The 18,819-nt window shown below is 35.5% G+C and overlaps 1 protein-coding gene across 1 annotated transcript in view; it reads left to right on the top strand.

The window, feature by feature from the left end:
* DPYD (dihydropyrimidine dehydrogenase) overlaps positions 1–18,819 on the top strand; it is an 868,613-nt gene that overhangs the window by 38,635 nt on the left and 811,159 nt on the right. Inside the window, exon 2 of the mRNA XM_046016334.1 lies at positions 5,683–5,793. Coding sequence (XP_045872290.1) covers positions 5,683–5,793 — 111 coding nt within the window. The remainder of the gene's footprint in view (positions 1–5,682; positions 5,794–18,819) is intronic.

Genomic DNA, 18,819 nt, shown 5'->3' on the forward strand with positions numbered 1-18,819 from the left:
AAATTGGAAGGGGAGATGAACCACAAAAGACTATGGACTCTGAAAAACAACCTGAGGGTTTTGAAGGGGCAGGGGGTGGGAGGTTGGAGGAACAAGGTGGTGGGTAATAGGGAGGGCACGTATTGCATGGAGCACTGGGTGTGGTGCAAAAACAATGAATACTGTTATGCTGAAAAGATATAAAAAATTATCAAAAAAAAGATTTAGAACTGTCATAAACTCCTTCATTGATTATTTATTGACTACAGTGACTTAAACATTTGCATGAAGGGAAAATTGGCCTTTGTGTAGAGCTGGTAAATGAAAAAAAAAAAGAAAAAGAAAAAAGAAAGTTACTTCAAAAGGTACTTCAACCTAAGGGAAAAGAAGTCTAGAAGTTGGCCAAAGAATAGAAGTGTATTAAATGATAATAATAATAATTAAGAAAATATGAGAGTCCCTGACCAGGACTGATTAGCATGGATTTCCAAGGTTTTCAGACTTCAGACTAATTTATATCTTGAATGTTGGTATAGGATGCAAAATGAAGCTGTGTTCTTCTCTCTATTTCTGCTTGCAACCCAGTAGGAGAGTGAATCATTATTAGGTCTGAACTTATCCAAGAACCAAAGGTGCCTTTGTGAATTCCTAAAGATACTTAAACTCATACTACACTTTGATTAATGATGGACATGGAAAAGGGTGGGATAATTGGTCGAGATCAGGGCTTGTAAGCAAGAGACTGTTAAGCGAGTAAGTAATGTAAAGTTCAGATCTTCATTGATCAACATACATCAGATTGTTGCCTGGATGAAGGAACAAATACTGAACAAAAGTATCAGTCAATAAATAATCCCATTTTCCTTTTAGTTAAGAATATTTATTGAGAAAAAAATGGTAGCACAATAAAATGTTTTATTGAAATGAAGATATTTATGTCCAGTTATGAAAAAAATGAGAAAAACATGGTTTTTATTCTTTTTTTAAAAATTTTTATCTGATGGAATGGGAAGTGGGAGACAACTTATGGAAGACTCAGAAAAAGCCATCAAAGACAAAATTTAAGCATAATCTAAATAAGCTAAAATCTAATTTATCAAGTTCAGTCTCTAAATCTAAAATGTCAGTATGTGTGTAACATGTTAATTGCTCAGAATTACAGTGATGGCCAGGATTGAAGAGGAAACATTTGTTTATAATTTAAAATGCAGAGGGTGTGGAAAGCTTAATGATGCATTATGTGTAGATAACGGATATTGTGATATAAAACAAAATCACATTTTTAGAAAGAGGGCATTTTGGCCAACTGGCTTCCTGCAGTTGGAATTCAATCTCTCAAATAATACTGCAGTTCCAGCATTTTTAGTCTAATTCTTAATGCTTTTATTTGTGAAGTGAGGCCTCGTCTTTGTGCCCTTTATGTGAGTAAAGAAAGACTCTCCTCAGATGGGGAATTTTAGCTTGTATGTTATGGCATTCTTCCCAACACTTCCCAGAATAGTGTTGATAGACAACACAGTGACAACACTTAAACCTGATTTGCTCTCACATATAAATCTGTGTCTGGATCATATTCTATCATTTCTTACACTAAATGGTATAGGGAAAATTTCTCAGATTCTGGTTTTTGTTTTTTGTTTGTTTTGCTTCTAGAATCGCCAGTACATTTTTATTGTGTTACTGAAGATGATTGGGAAAGCCAAAGGCCAAATTCTTTGTAGGGGAGAAAATCCCCTCTATCCGTAATAAGCCTTATATCCGAAAGGGTTAACAGGCCTTTTAAAGTGCTGAATTTATTGGGAGAGAGAACTCTGTGGCCCTGGTAGGATCTGGCTTTGGTCATTTCTTAGGAAGAATGCAATTCAGAACTCTCCTATATTATTCTGCCAGCTATTTAGTTATTGATGATATTGACTTTTAATTTTAAAATGTCTTGCTTTGGAAATAGTTTTTAACAGCCCTCATCCACTTATATTTTGAATTTTTATGTTATATCACTTTTCATTTGGGATATTAAGTCAAATTCTTGGTAACTATTCTCCACAATCCAATTTATTTTTACCCAAGATCCATTGAATTCAACTCACTGCCTTTTTGTAAAAGGTTAACCGAATATTTCATGTTATGTTATACTTTCTACTTATGCTATGTAAAAGAAAAGTTACTGTGATAAGCAGCCAATAAATTGCATTCAGAATGTTTATTCTCAAAAATTACATTACTATGCTGACATAGATAAACATAATCATTTATCACAATATGGATTGTGAAGTAAAAGCTAAAATAAATGGAACCATCTTGCCTGTTACCCAGTTTTTTTTTTCCTTTAAATGTTTGTCACAATCTCTACCTTTAAAAAATGTCATCTTTGTATTCATCAGCTTGAATTAATGTATGAGATTAGTAATGGTTCAAGGTTAAATAATGACAAAAAACACATTTATTTTATAATAAGAAAGTATTTTCAACTTTTTTGTATAAGAATGATGTTATATTTTCTAATAATGGCTCTTATTAATATGTTGTTTTGTCATTATTTCATCATAAGGAATAAGCCATTTAAAACCATAAAACTAATAGCTCTATTTGATGCTTGTTGTCCAGAAAACCTAGACATCTAAATTGGTGGATTTTGAAGAAATCTCATGTCTGTCATATATAGGAATTGCTAAAAATAATCTTCATTTATATTGGGCTAATAAATTAAATCCCAGTGATGTTTATTAGAGTGAATATAGTACACAGTGAAATCTGCTGAACGTAGAATTTAGTGACTATTTATTTGATAACAGCTTTATTGAAGTATAATTCACATACTGTACAATTCACTCACACAAAGTATAGAATTCAAAAGCTGTTCGTCTATTTATAGAGTTGTGTTGCCATCCCCACCCTCAATTTCATCACTCCAAATGGAAACCAAGTACCCTTTGTCAGTTACTCCATTTCCCCCTAGTCTTCCATCCCTGGCAAGCACAGTCTGTTTTCTGTTTCTGTATATTTACCTACTCTGGACTTTTTATATAAATGAAATCATACAATATGTGCTATATTATAACTGGGTTCTCTCAGCTTAATGTTAACTGTGTTCATCTATGTTGTTTGTGAATTTCCCAAATTTCTTTCTGTTATTGATATTTGATTCCATTCTATTATGGTTGGGGAACTACTTTGTATGGTTTTAAAAATTTATTGAGGCTTGTTTTATGGCTTAGGTTATGGTCCATCCTAGAGAATGTTTTGTGTATACCTGAGAAAAATGTGCATTCTGCTGTTGTTGGGTAGAGTGTACTATATAGATAAAGTTTTTTTGTGTGTCTGTTAAATTTGACACCTGCCCCCTCTGGAGGGAGTTTCTGTTGTCTCCTTTTTTTCTTGAGTGGATCACATAATCCCGTTTCTTTGAATGTCTTATAATTTTTTTTAATCGAAAAGTAAACATTTTAGATAAAACATTATATTATGGATATTAACCACCTCCTCTCAAAGATGGGTCTTATTGGTGTTTGCCTGTTTGTTTAGTGACTTGAAGGACTATATTTGGGACGTCTCTTTCCCCTAAGGTGTGAACTTCTGATTGTACTTGCATAGGGTGAAGTCTTGAGCTTGTGCACAATTACTCTGGGATGCTAGTGGTTTTATCAGGGCTCTATATGCCTTTTCTCCTTTTATTGTTGTTTTGTTTTTGCTGTTCAGCTGCTCACCTCTGTTGGTATTACACCCAGCTCTTGGTTTTCATTGATTGTTGGCTGATTGTTCTATTATTTTTGACAGTGCTCTGGGGTATAAATTGTTCCACGGTGTAAGTCAATTAAATTTGGGTCCCTTTCAGGGATAGTTTTTGAAGTGAGTCTTTGAAGTTTCTTGTCACCTAAGGGGAGCTGTTCTTAACCATTTCTTTCCATGGTTCTCTCTGGTAAACTATCTGCCTTATGATTTAGTTGATTGCTCTCATGAAGCTATCACCCTCCTCTTGTTTGCCATCAAACTATTTATTGTTTTGGGAGTACCCATAGGCTTGAACTTTCCTACATACTGATTCTAATAAAGTCAGTTCCTTATGGCATGCTTCTTGTGCTGTGAAAAGTCTCTAAGCCACAGCTACAGAGCTAGGGGTGGTTTAGTGGCCTGTTTCTTTCAGACTGACACTCTTGCTGTATGTGCAGAGTATGAGTATGGGCAGTAGCTTCTGATCTCAGTTTGCTTCTCCTGGTATATTAATTCCAAATAGTGAGCAAGTTGAGATGAGGGTGATGAGGACCCCTGGGTTATTGGCATGCTGTTCTTCAGGTAGAGCCTCTGTTCTATGAATGGGAGCTGGGTGAAGCAAGGGAGCTCCTGACATCTCAGCTGCACTTTGTGGAGTTTAGTTGCTGCCTAGTGGATGGGGGGAAGGGTGTGAGTGGGAGGAGTGGGGGGTGAGAAATACTAGTCTGCCCTTCTCTGAGACATGCCATGGCCTTAATTGGAAGCTGGGGCAGATGGACCTTTGTGTTCTTGGCTGCACTCTCTTGAGGTGGAATTTCTGTCATGCTGAGAGGGGAGCATGGGGGGTGGGGTGGACAGGCAATCCCTCAGATGCCATTGACCTTCACTATTACCAAGTTTTAGTAGATTTTTCTTGAAGTAACTGTTTCTTCAGTTGCTGTTTGACTTTAGCATGATTTCTGGAGATTTTAAAGGGCTCTTATTTTTGCTAATTTTTATCATTATGTTTGTTTTGCAGGGAATTGATCTGCAGAGGTCTTCATACCACCCCATTCTAGAAGACCTCTAGTGGTTTTCTTTTAAATGCTTGCTCAAGACAGGACTTTGAGGGGCCCCTGGGTGGCTCAGTGGGTTAAAGCCTCTGCCTTCAGCTCAGGTCATGATCTCAGGGTGCTGGGATCAAGCCCTGCATCGGGCTCTCTGCTCAGAAGGGAGCCTGCTTCCTTCTCTGACTACTTGTGATCTCTGTCTGTCAAATAAATAAATAAAATCTTAAAGAAAAAATATAGGACTTCGAAATTAATTCTTTATTGAGTTATTCAGGTGCCATTTAATATATTTGTACATGTGGTTAAAAAGGTTTTCTCTTCTACTTTTATGCCTCACAAAGTCACAGTAAAATATAGACTTAATTTTTGGATGAATTTGAATTTAAATATAAGCTTAATAATGAGAAGAACTTATGTTCTAAGTCAGTTCCTTCTGCATATTAATTATGAGATCTCAAGTGGGTAACCTAAACACCTTGAATTTATTTGCTTATCCAAAATTTTGAGATAGTAGCTATTATTAAGTTAAACAAGGTACTGCATGTGGAAGCAATTTGTAAATTCTAAAAACTTAAAATGGAGAGTACTGTTATTATAAGTTTAAATAAAACCTTAATAATCAACCTTAAATAAAAGTTAAATAAAACCTCCATCTTTTCTGATCTCATTCTCATGTAAATTCTGTGAATAAAATTTATCTTAAGGAGTCTTTAGTATAGTTTGTGTGATTTTTAATTTTTTCATATTATGATCAATATTCTTATCAAATCAACAAGTATATTGCCTAGTAAATGATTACTTTAGATAAGCTCATTGTGGAATTATAATAGCAGAAGGAGAAAACATTTTTAGTATGTCTTTGGGGTATGTGGGGAAATCCTTAAATTTTTATTTTTTTTAAATGCTGCCAGTATATATGATTATACATTGTTTTTGCTGTCTTCAGAGTATCCTGGCTTTAAATCCTCGAACACAAACTCATGCAAAGCTGCGTTCCACTTCAGCCAAGAAAGTAGACAAGAAACATTGGAAAAGAAATACTGATAAAAACTGCACTGTAAGTACAACTGATAGATGATTTCACACTGAAAATGATCTCATTTTACATATTGTAGGACAAGATTCTACATATACTTTGAAATACAATTAAATATGTGTAAAGTAAAGCTATAATTTTTTCATATTTTAAATATTTTATATTTGAAAAGTCTCAAAAATGTCTTTTATTCCTTAAAAATCGATTGAAACATTTAAAAGATTATATAGATTTAGTGCGGTGCCAAAATTTATTTTCTTAAAACTCTATAAAATTTCCCTTTAAATTGTTTTGTAAAATCAAAAACACAAGAAACAATATGTTGGCAAGAATGTGGAGCAAAAGGAACCCTCTTGCACTGTTGATAGGAGTGCAAACTAGTACAGCCACTGTGAAGAGTATGGAGGTTTCTGAAACAAAGAATAATAGAATTATAGATCTGGTAACTCCACTACTATGTATTTACCCAAAGAATATGAAAATACTAACTTGAAAAGATACATACACCCCTATGTTTATTGCAGCATTATTTACAATAGCCAAACTATGGAGAAAGCCCAAGTGTCTGTTGACAGATGAATGGATAAAGGGAATGTGGTATATATAAACAATGGAATATTTATTATTCAGCCCTAAAAAAGAATGAAATCTTGCCATTTGCAATGACATGGTGAGAGCTCGAGAGTATAATGCTAAGCGACATAAGTCAGTTGGAGAAAGACAAATGCCATGTGATCTCACTCATATGTGGAATTTAAGAAACAAAACAAACAAGCAAAGAAAAAGGGCAAACCAAGAACCAAACTCTTAACTTTTGAAAACAAACTGATAGTTACCAGGTGGGAGATTGGTGGGTGGGGAGGAGGTAAAATAGGTGATGCGGATTAAAGAGTACATTTATCATAATGAAAAAGGCTTAATTAAAGCCTTTAAAAATTGTTTTGTATAATAACACAAGGACACAGAAGAGTTTCCATATTACAGGTATAGTTCAACTGAAGAAGAATACACTGGCATATACAGACTGTTGTAGGATAATGCCTTTGGGGAATATATGAACAGTATTTGGGGAACACTGTGAACATTGAATATTTCAAAGTGAGGTACAGGAGCAAAAATATCTGAAATTACTGGTGGCTGAAATGTTATTTAGCTGATCCTGTAAGATTAACATGAGTCTGGCACTTGGAAGCCATGAATGGGGATTAAGTACAACCTTGAAGGCAATGTTTAAAATACCATTTTAGGTGGTATACATTTTTAAATCAGGAAAGCAATTTCCTTTTTCCCCAATTTCTCAAAATTAATTTCCCCAAAATTAATTTTCTCAGGTCAATTATTGAAACAATTAATAGCATTAGTTTATTTACATTGGCTTTTTTGGTACTTTGCTTATACTGTCTAATGTAATGATTTTAGTTTATTTTTTATGTACTTCTTTCTTCCTTACATATTAACTCTTTGATGATGGAAATTGAACTATGTGTACAGATGTGTATATATTCATGTGATTTTTAAAATTTTTTTTGTCACTGGACACTCAGCAAAGTGTTTTAAATGAAAAAGGGAAATAGAAATAAGAGACAGTGTGACTTGAGGTGATAATACAGCCACTTACTAGCAAACTTGAATTTGGAGTTCACTTTTCCTTGTACCATTTGGGTGAGTTTTGCTTTCCACCATGTGGTCTCTGAAAGGAGACTAGTGTGATCCAAATTAGATCATTAGATCAAGTAATAGACTGACTCTACAGCATGATCTTTTTTTTTTTTTAAGATTTTTAAAATTTATTTGACAGACAGAGATCACAAGTAGGCAGAGAGGCAGGCAGAGAGAGAGAAAGGGAAGCAAGTTCCCTGCTGAGCAGAGAGCCTGATGTGGGGCTTGATCCCAAGATTCTGCAGAGAGGCAGGCAGAGAGAGAGGAAGGGAAGCAAGTTCCCTGCTGAGCAGATAGCCAGATGTGGGACTTGATCCCAAGATTCTGGGATCATGACCTGAGCCAAAGGCAGAGGCTTAACCCACTGAACCACCCAGGTGCCCCTCTAAGGCATGATCTTATATTATGATATGACTAAAGAAGTCATGTAAATTTTAAATTTAGAAAGCCCTCAAAGATCTAAATCATTTTAAGTCTAAATCATTTTAAAGGTATGAGAACTCTGATCTCGAAAAATTATATGACTTCTTCTCTAAGGTCGCATTTATATATTATTAAGCTATGTATGGTAAGGTTTTATTGAGAATCCTTTATTGAGAAAGAATAAGGTTTTATTGAGAAAGAGAGGCTTTCTTTGTTATCATTTTTATTACTTTCATTTTATGAAAATTAGCATTTTGTTCTTAAATGTTAAGCTGTAAACTGTCTCATTTTACCATATGTGTGTACATACAAATAATATATAATATTACATATAAATATGTTATTTTTTATTTTTATAAATAAATATAAATATATATATAAATATTTCATTTTTATATTTTATGTTATTTATATAATATGTAAATATAAACTTTATATATATGTATATAGATTATTGGCAAAGATGCAGTGAGATGGGTTTTCTCCATTGAGTATATATTGGCACAAATTCTGAGAAAAGCAGTTTGACAGTATCTTTGACAATATTCATTAACACCTGTGTTAGTTCACTAGGGCTGCTGTAACAAAGTACCATTAATTGGTGGCCTAAAGAACAGAAATTATCAATGTTCTGGAGGCTAGAAATCTGAGAGGGTTGTTTTCTTCTGAGGCTTTTCTGCTGCTTTTTCCCTGTGTCTTCATGTGGTATTTTTCTCTGTATGTCCCTATGTCCAAATTTCCTCTATAATGACACTAATCATATTAGATTAGGGTCCTGCCTAATGACCTCATTTTAATTCACTTACCTCTGTAAAGACTGTCTCCAAATACACTTAACATTGTGAGGTACTGGAGGTTAGGACTCCAACATATGAATTTGTGGGGGACATAATTACATCCATAACAGTATCTTTAAATTATCACTTACAACCCAGTAATTCATCTTATAGTAAACTATCCTAAGCAAAGAATTAGGAATGTAGGTAAAGAAATAAGTGGAGGGGCGCCTGGGTGGCTCAGTGGTTTAAGCCGCTGCCTTCGGCTCAGGTCATGATCTCAGGGTCCTGGGATCGAGTCCCGCGTCTGGCTCTCTGCTCTGAAGGGAGCCTGCTTCCCTCTCACTCTCTCTGCCTGCCTCTCTGCCTACTTGTGATCTCTCTCTGTCAAATAAATAAATAAATAAATCTTTAAAAAAAAAAAAAAGAAATAAGTGGAAAGAAACTTATCCCTACGTTATTTCTTTGGTAGAGAAAAATGTGGGAGAAAACCCACTGAATTGCATCCAGTGAGTTGTGGTCAAATAAATTAGGGCAGATCCATTCAGTGGAAAATTGTGTAATCATGGAAATTTTTTTAAAATAATAATCTGGAAAAATACAATCTATATTACAAGGAAAAGGCATGAACATTATATTTAAGAATGGTTGTGTGCAGTTACACACACACACATACACACACCAAGACACATAGAAAAAGAAAATATCATGGAATGTTAATAGTGATTAGCTTTGTTTTGTTAGTACTTCTGTCTGCCTCAAGTTTTCTATGATAGGCAAGTATTAGTGGAAAATCATCTAATCATCTTAATTTATAAGATCAGATTTATTGCTCTGAATTTATACCATTTTGAAAATTCTATTTGACATACTTGTATTAAAAAAGAGCAGTGAAATTCATACCCAAAGTGGAACAATAGAGCTAGGTTTGAAAGTTATTCTTAGTGCAGTTAAAGAATGTAATTCCTTTCCTTTTCATTAGTATGCTCTTTGCGTTTGCATGAAGAATTGATTAAAAGTATAATCAAAAGATATGATTTATTTTTTAATTTGTAAATTTTCATACTTGTGTTTTATAATCACTCATCAAAATTAAAAAACCTTATGTGTATATAAAGTAAACATAAGACTTTGAAAGGTAGAGAGAAGGCCACATAGCTAAAAATGCAACCTAAAGAATGAAACAGTAGTGAGTTCCCTGGGTTCCTTTTTTCTGCATTTATCCCAGTCTTGGTGAGGAGTGCTCAGCTGGGTCAGTCAGTAGAGCATCTGACTCTTGACCTTGGGAGCATTAACTGAAGCCCCATATTGGGTGTAAAGCTTACTTAAATTAATTAATTAATTAAATTTAAAAGTAAAAATAAATCAAACGTATTTTGGGAAAAAATGGAAATAATAAAATAGATAAATAAAATGAAAAAATATCCCAGTCTTGGAGCTAAAGAAATCAGAGAACTGGCAATGACAACTGTGTGTGCATGCATGCACGCACCCACCCACCTACCTCTACACCCCCAAACACACACAAGTCCCAACAAAACTCTGCTCTCTATAAATAAAATAACAGGGAAAAAATAGTGTAGCAAGACCAAAAACCTTCAGATAGTAATTTCTCTACTCTAGCCAAACACAGCAGGAAAGACTGTGAACCAAATACCTGTCTTGGGTGGAAAGAATAGGGAGCCAGTACTTTGATCCCCATTAGCTAGCTAGTAACCCAGTGGGTCCATATCTCCACTCACCTGTGTGATGTCAGTGGAGAGACCACTGGACTTCTGCTACTATCCAGAGGAAGAGAAGAAAGAGGGAAGGACTGAAAAATACTCAGAAAGGAAATAATGGATAAAAACTTTCCAAATTTGGCAGGAAATTTAAACCTATGGATTCAAAAACCTCAGTGAAACCCAAAGAAATCTATAGCAAGATATGTCATAATTAAACTTCCGAAAACTAAAGACAAAGACAAAGGAGGTCAGCCCACTTGCTTCAAGGCAGGGACAAGAACTCTTGTGGGCTATTATGTTTCTGACCCTTGCCCTGTTGCTTTGGCTATGACTAAACAGTATCACTGACTGCGTCCTTGCTCTGCAGGTTTCCCTCCTTCCCACCCTGCTTTACCCCTCTTATACTTTTCCTGAGTAGGACTTACTCCGTAAATCACCTGTACACAAATCCCTGTCTCAAATTTTGCTTTTAGGGAAAATCAATTTAAATTGCTAGACAAGGGGTGCCTGGGTAGCTCAGTGGGTTAAGCCTCTGCCTTCAGCTCAGGTCATGATGATCCCAGGGTCTTGGGATCGAGCCCCGCATCGGGCTCTGTGCTCAGTGGGAAGCCTGCTTCCCCCCTCTCTCTCTGCCTTCCTCTGCCTACTTGTGATCTGTCTGTCAAATAGATAAATAAAATCTTTAAAAAAAATTGCTAGACAAACAGTCAAATCTTGGGGCATTATGAACAGCGCTTGATAAAAAAAAAAGTCTCTTTCTCCTTCCTAAAATATTTTCTTTCTCTTTGATTGCAGGACATCAGACTCCTTTATTAATTAAGCATCTCCTTGGCTTCTTTGTTCATCTTCTCACTCCTGAATATTAGAATGCCCAAGGCTTAGATCATTCTTTCTCTTTTCAAGGCTTATTATGTTGGTGATCTCATTTTTTCTCCTCACTTTAAATGCTGTCTATATCCAGACTCTTATCACCTCTCACCACCTTCACCCTACCAACCTTTCTAAGCCCGTACTATTATCTCTTATCTGGTTTGTTCCAATAGCCTTGAAACAGTTTCTGTGCTTACGCCTTTCCTGGTAGAATCTTGTCTTAATACACATGAGAAATCCTTTTAAAATTCCTGTGCTCAGAATCTTTCAGTGGTTTTTCAGCTCACTTGGAGTTTGCACAATTTCCTTTGTACAGTTGTCACCTCAGCAAGACCTTCTCCAGCCACTTTATTTAGAACTCTAAGACTGCCCCACTCTGAGCTCTCTTTAGACTTCTCTGCCTAATTTTTCTTCTAGTGCTTATCACTGAGGTACTCTGTTTTTCACTCCCTAATTTATTTTTTGTCTTTTTCCACTGGAATATAAAGTCCAAGAGGGCAGTGATTTTTGTGTTTTGTTCATCGTGTGTTCTGTTTCTTAAGCTATGTTCCCAGTTTCTAGAACAGTTGGTGTTCACTAAATATCTGTTGAAAGAATGCATGAATGAATATGACCATTATTTTATGTATTCTTTATATATTAGACATAAGAATTACATTTTTCTTGTATAGTGCTGTACAGTTTCCAGAGTACCTTTGCATATTACATTTGGTTTTTACCACAATGCGAATGGACAACTCAGCTTTGTCTCCTTGTTTTATGGATGAGGACTATGCTGAAAATGCTAAATGATTTACTTAAGCTTTTTGAAATCACTTAGTGTTGCAGCCAGATCTAGAATTCAGGTCGTCTGGATCTAGTGCATCTTTTTCAGGATATCACCTAGCTTCTTTAGGAAAGACAAGTAAGAGTATTGGAAAATAGAATCATCAAAGTAAGAAAAATATGGGTTGTAGTGGTTGTCCAATTTTCTTTTTTTAACCACTAATCTAATATCACTTCTGAAGATAGCCAAAGAGATCATTTTCAGCTAACTTCCTGACCACCAAATAGAAAGGTGTTATTTATCTATGCTTATTTTGTTTCATTTTCTAACTATTTTGCTTTGGCTTTACAATTTTGTTTTGATTTAGTTCAGATGATCACTGACTTATCACTCTTTGCACATGTGCATCAGGGTTGTGGGTTGTGTTTCTTTGAATTCCCAAGGAAGAAGTTTTTCTTGAGATTGTTTCTGTCCCTATCTGCCTTTCTTTTTAAGAAGTCCATTTGGTCCTAAAAACAACCATATTTCAGGCACTGTACTGAATGGCACTTAGAAATGAATAAATTACAAATTATAGTCTAAAATATATAGTCTATTAAAATATATAGTCTATTAAAATATATAAAATATATAAATTATATATATATAGTTATATAAAATATATAACTAAAATATATAGTCTATTAAAACAGATATAGGTTTAGTTTTAATAAACAGTTTTTTAAAAAAATTATTTTTTTTAAAGATTTTACTTATTTGACAGACAGAGATCACAAGTAGGCAGAGAGGCAGGCAGAGAGAGAGAGAGAGAGGAGGAAGCAGGCTCCCTGCTGAGCAGAGAGCCTGATGCAGGGCTTGATTCCAGGACCCTGGGATCATGACCTGAACCGAAGGCAGAGACTTTAACCCACTGAGCCACCCAGGCGCCCCAATAAACAAATTTATAGGCTTCTTAGAAGACAGGCATCTGTTTGACCTGTAAAAGAGCACTGCGAATGGAAATTCTGAATTTTTTTTTTTTTAACCCAGGAATTTCTTCTCTTGGCAGTTTGATATCGTTCTAGTACTAATTGGAAATTCTGAATTCAGTAGGGGATTTAAACTGGCAAATGTATTTATACTGGTTAATGAAGCACGAAGCAGTTATTTCCAGTATCTTTTAAGCAGGTGTTCTATAACTGCTGTTTATTTTTGCCATTTTTGAAAATGTTGAACTGTCCTAATTGCATAAATATTTTGCACTCATTTTCCATTAGCAATTTTTGAAGACCAGAAAATATTACGAATCAGAAAACTGGGTGAGAATAAAAAGGGAAGGCAGTTAAAGACAGCCAATTACTAGACATTCTGTCCAGGATTCCACTGGTAGAACCAGAGGTTGCACGCATGCAATCTGGCACCAGAACTTTTTAAGTAAAACTGTATAAAAATTAATCACTGACTTTTTTTTTTCATTCAAAGAAATGACCACAGTAATATATAAGTTTTCATAAATTGTTACTGTTTTCCTGTGTGAGGTTCACAATCTTAATCACTATTTTTGTTTGTTTTGTATTTGTTGCCTTTTGATAATGGGCCAGCCATTGTGTCACTTTTCACAGTGGAATGAAGATGAATTTGACATAGACCTTGCCAAGAAGTTCTCACATTCTTTTTGAAATGTCAATAAATAACAATAGTACTCTTTTCAAAGGAAGAACCATGAAGGCGTTTTAATTATCACTGTGATTTGGTCAAATTTTCCTTTGGCTGAATTTGTCTAACTTTCATAATAGAAGATGGATTTAACAAGGAAGATGGGAGGCAAGATTCAGATTATTGTAGAAAGCTAGTAGACAAAAGAAGACAGGGCAGTGGGTGTGTAGGAGAGTGGGTAAACTTGAATATATTTAGGACGTGTCTCAGTCTGCTTTGGCTACAACAGCAAAAATATCAGACTGGTGGCTTAAACAACAGACATTTATTTCCCACACTTCTGTATGCTGGGAAGTCCAACCTCAGAGCACCGGCAGATTTGGTGTCTGGTGAGGGCCTGCTTCCAGGTTGATAGATGACTCATATGGCAAATGGGATGAGAGAGCTTTTTGGGGTCCCTTTTATAAGGGCACTAATTCCATTTATGAGATCTTCACCTTTATGATCTAATCACCTCTAATATGCCCCATCTCTTCATAGCATCACACTGGGGGTTAGAATTTCAATGTATGAATTCTGGGTGGGGGGAACACAAACCTTCAGTCTATAACAGGAGGTAAAATAAATATGACTTGTGACTTTACTTTATATGTGCATTTAGTTGATTATAAGATAAATTGAGACAGAAATCATGAGTTCAGTTTGTGATCTTTTGTTTCTTATAATATCCCATGTGGTAGCTCAGTAAAAGGATTCAGGAAAGGAGATGAAGAATTTTGAGTCATCAGAGTATATGTGGGTATAAATGCCTGCATATAGAGTTATCCAGGAAGAGTGTGGAGAGTGGAAATAGTTTGGATCTTAGATCTTTGAGGCTTTGGGTATGGTTAGGGAGAGACAAGTGAGGCACCGACTTGAGGTACAAAATATAAGACAAATATAATTTGTCTTATAAGCAAGACAAATAATACAAAAACATACAAAACATGTATATAGGAGCATACCTCTTTCCTTTTGCCTCAGGCTCTGGTGTGGCTTAGCATGACGCTGAAAAACATGATGACAAGAGCAGTGGAGATGAGAATTTAGTAAACTAGCACCATGTAGGGTGAGATTCGAGAGCCATGAAAGAATCGTGAGAGAGTTCCTGCAAAGAAGGACAGGTCAATGTGTTTTCCCTCTAATATGTGATTTCCAAATGTGGTTGTTTTTTATATTTTGGAAGTTATCCTTATGATTTACTTTGTGTGCTGGGGTCCATTTTTCTTTCTCAAGCTTACATGACTATTAAGGGACAAAACGCACATAGTTAATATAGTCATCACTTAACCTCATTTAGAAAAGAAAAGTGGAATCATTCTTGCTTCGGTAACCAGCTACCTGGCTCTGTTAAACTTGACATAAAATGCAGGTCCCAATGTTGATACATAGCAAATTCACAATATCGATTTCTTTTTTTAAACTCCAAAGTTAAATGAATTTTTGACCAGATTCACAGTAAGAAAGCAGTCCCTGTTCTACCCTCACCTCTTCTTGTACCATATTTTAAAACAACTTCTTAAGCTTGAGCTTGCATTCCTGATTGTGACAATAGCAATTTTCCAAAAATAGACCCAGTGCCTGAAGGAGTTTCTGAAATAAAATAAAATAACCAAAACCAAGTTTCTTTGCCATTTAATGCCTTCTTCAATAGGTAAAAAATGCATTGTTTGGTATAGAGAATACAAGTATCAGACTAGAAACTCAGGCATATAGGAAATATAACCTCCTTTCTTTTTCTGTAACCAAACTGAGTTTTTGTTTTGAGCTTTTTCAGAGTAGAAATTTAGTCATTGTCACTTTCAGGATTTTTGTCCCCGCTGGTCCCCCTGCCCCTCCTTAGTACTCTGGGCTAACATCTGACTTCCATGGGATTTGGTGACAAATGTGGTAGATGAGGTGAGCCCAGCTGATTCTTCATTATGTATTTCCATTAATAGCCAATCATGGGGGATGTGGAGTCATCCTTCATTCTCTTTCACCAGATCCGTTTCTGTTCCCCACCTCTGTGCTACTTTTAAGTCACTCTTAAATGCATGACAGTTACTTCTAATATTCCACTCAATACTGGGGCTCAGGAAACTTCACAGTCTAGTCACCTCCTTCCAGGTCTTCATCATAGCTTCTCTAGCTCATGATCTCCATGTACCTTTACCATCCCCTTATGTCTAACCTGAGTTGCTGAGCAATGATCCTTTTTTTCTGGGATCTACCAAAATTTCTGGGCCCTCCCCTTTTCCATCTTGCCTTTCCATTCTTAAAATATTTATATAGTTTATATGAGAAGGTAAGAGTGGAGATAAAAATTTACTTTTGGGGCACCTGGGTGGCTCAGTGGGTTAAGCCTCTGCCTTCGGCTCATGTCATGATCCCACGGTCGTGGGATCGAGCCCTGCATAGGGCTCTCTGCTCCATGGGGAGCCTGCTTCCCCCTCTCTCTCTGCCTGCCTCTCTGCCTACTTATGATCTCTGTCTGTCAAATAAATAAAATCTTTAAAAAAAATTTTACTTTTAACTCTTCACACATTTCCTTCTAAATCCATTGTCAACCACTCAAGTTCTTTCAGATTCCTTGAAAAGCTGACTTCCAACATCTTAAGTCTCAGAAAAACTCTCTTTATCCCATTGCTTTCAGTGGTTATATCTTTTTCTTCAAGAAATGAAAACTGTTGGCCTCACTGCCTAATGTGCACATTTTAAGAGGAAGAGGAATTATGGTAAAACTTCCCTATTCCATGAAGTCTGATTTTTGAATTTGGATTTAACAGAATTGATGATTATCTCCCATTCTCCATCCAGCAGGTCCTCAAATGAGGTCAGTTAGGGGTGGGGAGAGAGGGTGGAGTAAGTTTCTATTTTGGGTCAGAGAAAGTAAGAAAGAAGGGTTAAGACAGGCACATGGGGCACTTGGGTGGCTTGGTTGTTGAAGCATTGGACTCTTGATTTCAGCTCAGGTCATGATCTCAGCATCTCAAAATCAAGCCCATGTTGGGCTTAATGGGGAGTCTTCTTGAGACTCTCTCTAAAATAAATAAAAATTTCAAAAAAAAATAATAAAGACAGGCAAGGCCATTTAAAACCCTATGTTGGGAAACTTAGATGGTACTTGCAAGACTCTGAAAGTGAGTACCTCCTTAAATTTTGTGCCATTGATGCCTCACTTACCTCACTGTAATACTGGCCCAGAAAACAGCTGCAAATCAAAGGACTTGTACTGCTCTGGAGGTACCAGCAGGGCCTAGGGATGTTCCCATGAATGCTTAAACTTGGGTTGCAACTGGCAACTAGCAATAGAGACTCAGATGGCTTTGGATGGCACAAGTAGCCCCAGAACTCCAGGCTGGCTAACTGGGTGGGCTTGTCCTCTCATTACCTTAACTTCATAATAAAGCTACCACACATTATGTATTACTGGATTTTTTGGAATCATTAATCTGGTAGGTACCGGTTTACGATTTATAAGAACAGTTATCCTGCTACATGCATTGAGAACATTGTAATGAATTAGAAAAAAAAAGTTTATTTTTAGATAAGTATATTTTAAGTGATCTTTGTTGGGCAATCTTTTCCATACATCTAAGAGAGGTTAGAAGTTATCATTATATAAATTTAGTAATTAATTTTATGTATGTGTTAGAATAGACATTAATTTGAAGAAATTATTTCATTCTTTAAAGAAAATACAAACTTAAAATTTAGCAGAGGGAAAAATATATGGTGACATGTGATTAACTAAAAATCCTTTGTCAAAGAGTATAAAAATTTAAGTAGAAGAGGAATTCTGAGCGTAAAATCTTGGCTTCTGGTCACTTAGACATATGTAGACTTTGTAGTTTTGGAATTAGGGTGGGATCTTTTGACACATAACCAGTATTTATTTTAAAATAATAACTTATATATTACTTATGGGAAGTCTTATAGTCTAGTTATGAATTCAAAAGGAGAATTTTGAGCCATTTCAATTTCTTTATGAATACAAAGTATATCCTGAATCAGTAGTTAAAATATGAAATATTGATTAATTTTTATTGTCTGTATATGAGATATGAACTCTTAAAACTATTTTCTGACATTAAAAGCTTTTTTGGACATTAATCCAATGGCTGGAAATAAGTTACTTTTCATAGCAGTGAGCCCTCTTAAAGAATTAAAGTGTCACCTTTTGCTATATTCCAACACTACTATAGAGAAGTTATTCTGCCTAATTTTAAGAATTACATAGTATAAATATTTGCTTAGAATCTGCCTTGTACAGTTCCATTAATTACAAAATTAATGGCAGACCTATTATATGCCTGCCACTGTGAGAAGTAGTGGGGAAAGGGACAAACACTTTTCTTGCCCTGACAACTTACAGTCTTTTTCACAGGCATTAAAGTCATTCACAATCAGGCCTTGCAGGTGTAGTTAACCATGGGAATTACAGCTATGGAATCTGGTCTCAGAATTCAAGGTTGGCCTCCCTGAGAAACCAGAATTTAATATGAAAATACAGATGGAGGAGGAAAAAAAGAAAAAGGGGGATCCCACTAGAATGGAAAACATATACTGGAAAGATTGAGATGAGAGAGCATCTGAACCCAGGTCCTGAAACAGCTTCAGTACTGCATGGCTGAAGTGTAGCGTGAAGATATGTACCAAATAATGAGAAGAGATCAACAAAGACTAGTACATGTAACAATAACACTGATAATGATGAAGATGATATTAATAATTATATATATTGAGAAGTTCTGTAGTCTGGTGATTTCATTATAAGAAGTGCATGTCATCAGGTTAGGAAAGCACAGTCTTTGCTACGTGCCGTAATTTAGTTTTGTCACATATTCGGTTCTCTCTGTGTGTGTATATGTTTTCTTGGTGCTTCATTCTACACTAGTATTGTCAGAGCTTTATTCTGCAGGCAGAAATATGTAATAAAATGTTAATTGACTAAAAAGAAGAAAAGGGTTAACTCTTGATTTCCTGAGGCTGTTATGAGAGAGCTTTGCTTTAATTATTTATTTTACACTGATCACAACTTTCTCCATATCCATGTGACACACAAATTAAACTCGTTTGTAATTGTCAGCCATCAGCCCTGTTACTTTTATTTTGCTCTTCTTTGTTTGAAATTTTATAATGGTTAAGTGATGGTTTCTTTTCTTTTTCTTTT

The sequence above is a fragment of the Meles meles genome, chromosome 1 (genome assembly GCF_922984935.1).
Source record: "Meles meles chromosome 1, mMelMel3.1 paternal haplotype, whole genome shotgun sequence".
In the NCBI taxonomy this organism is placed as follows: domain Eukaryota; kingdom Metazoa; phylum Chordata; class Mammalia; order Carnivora; family Mustelidae; genus Meles; species Meles meles.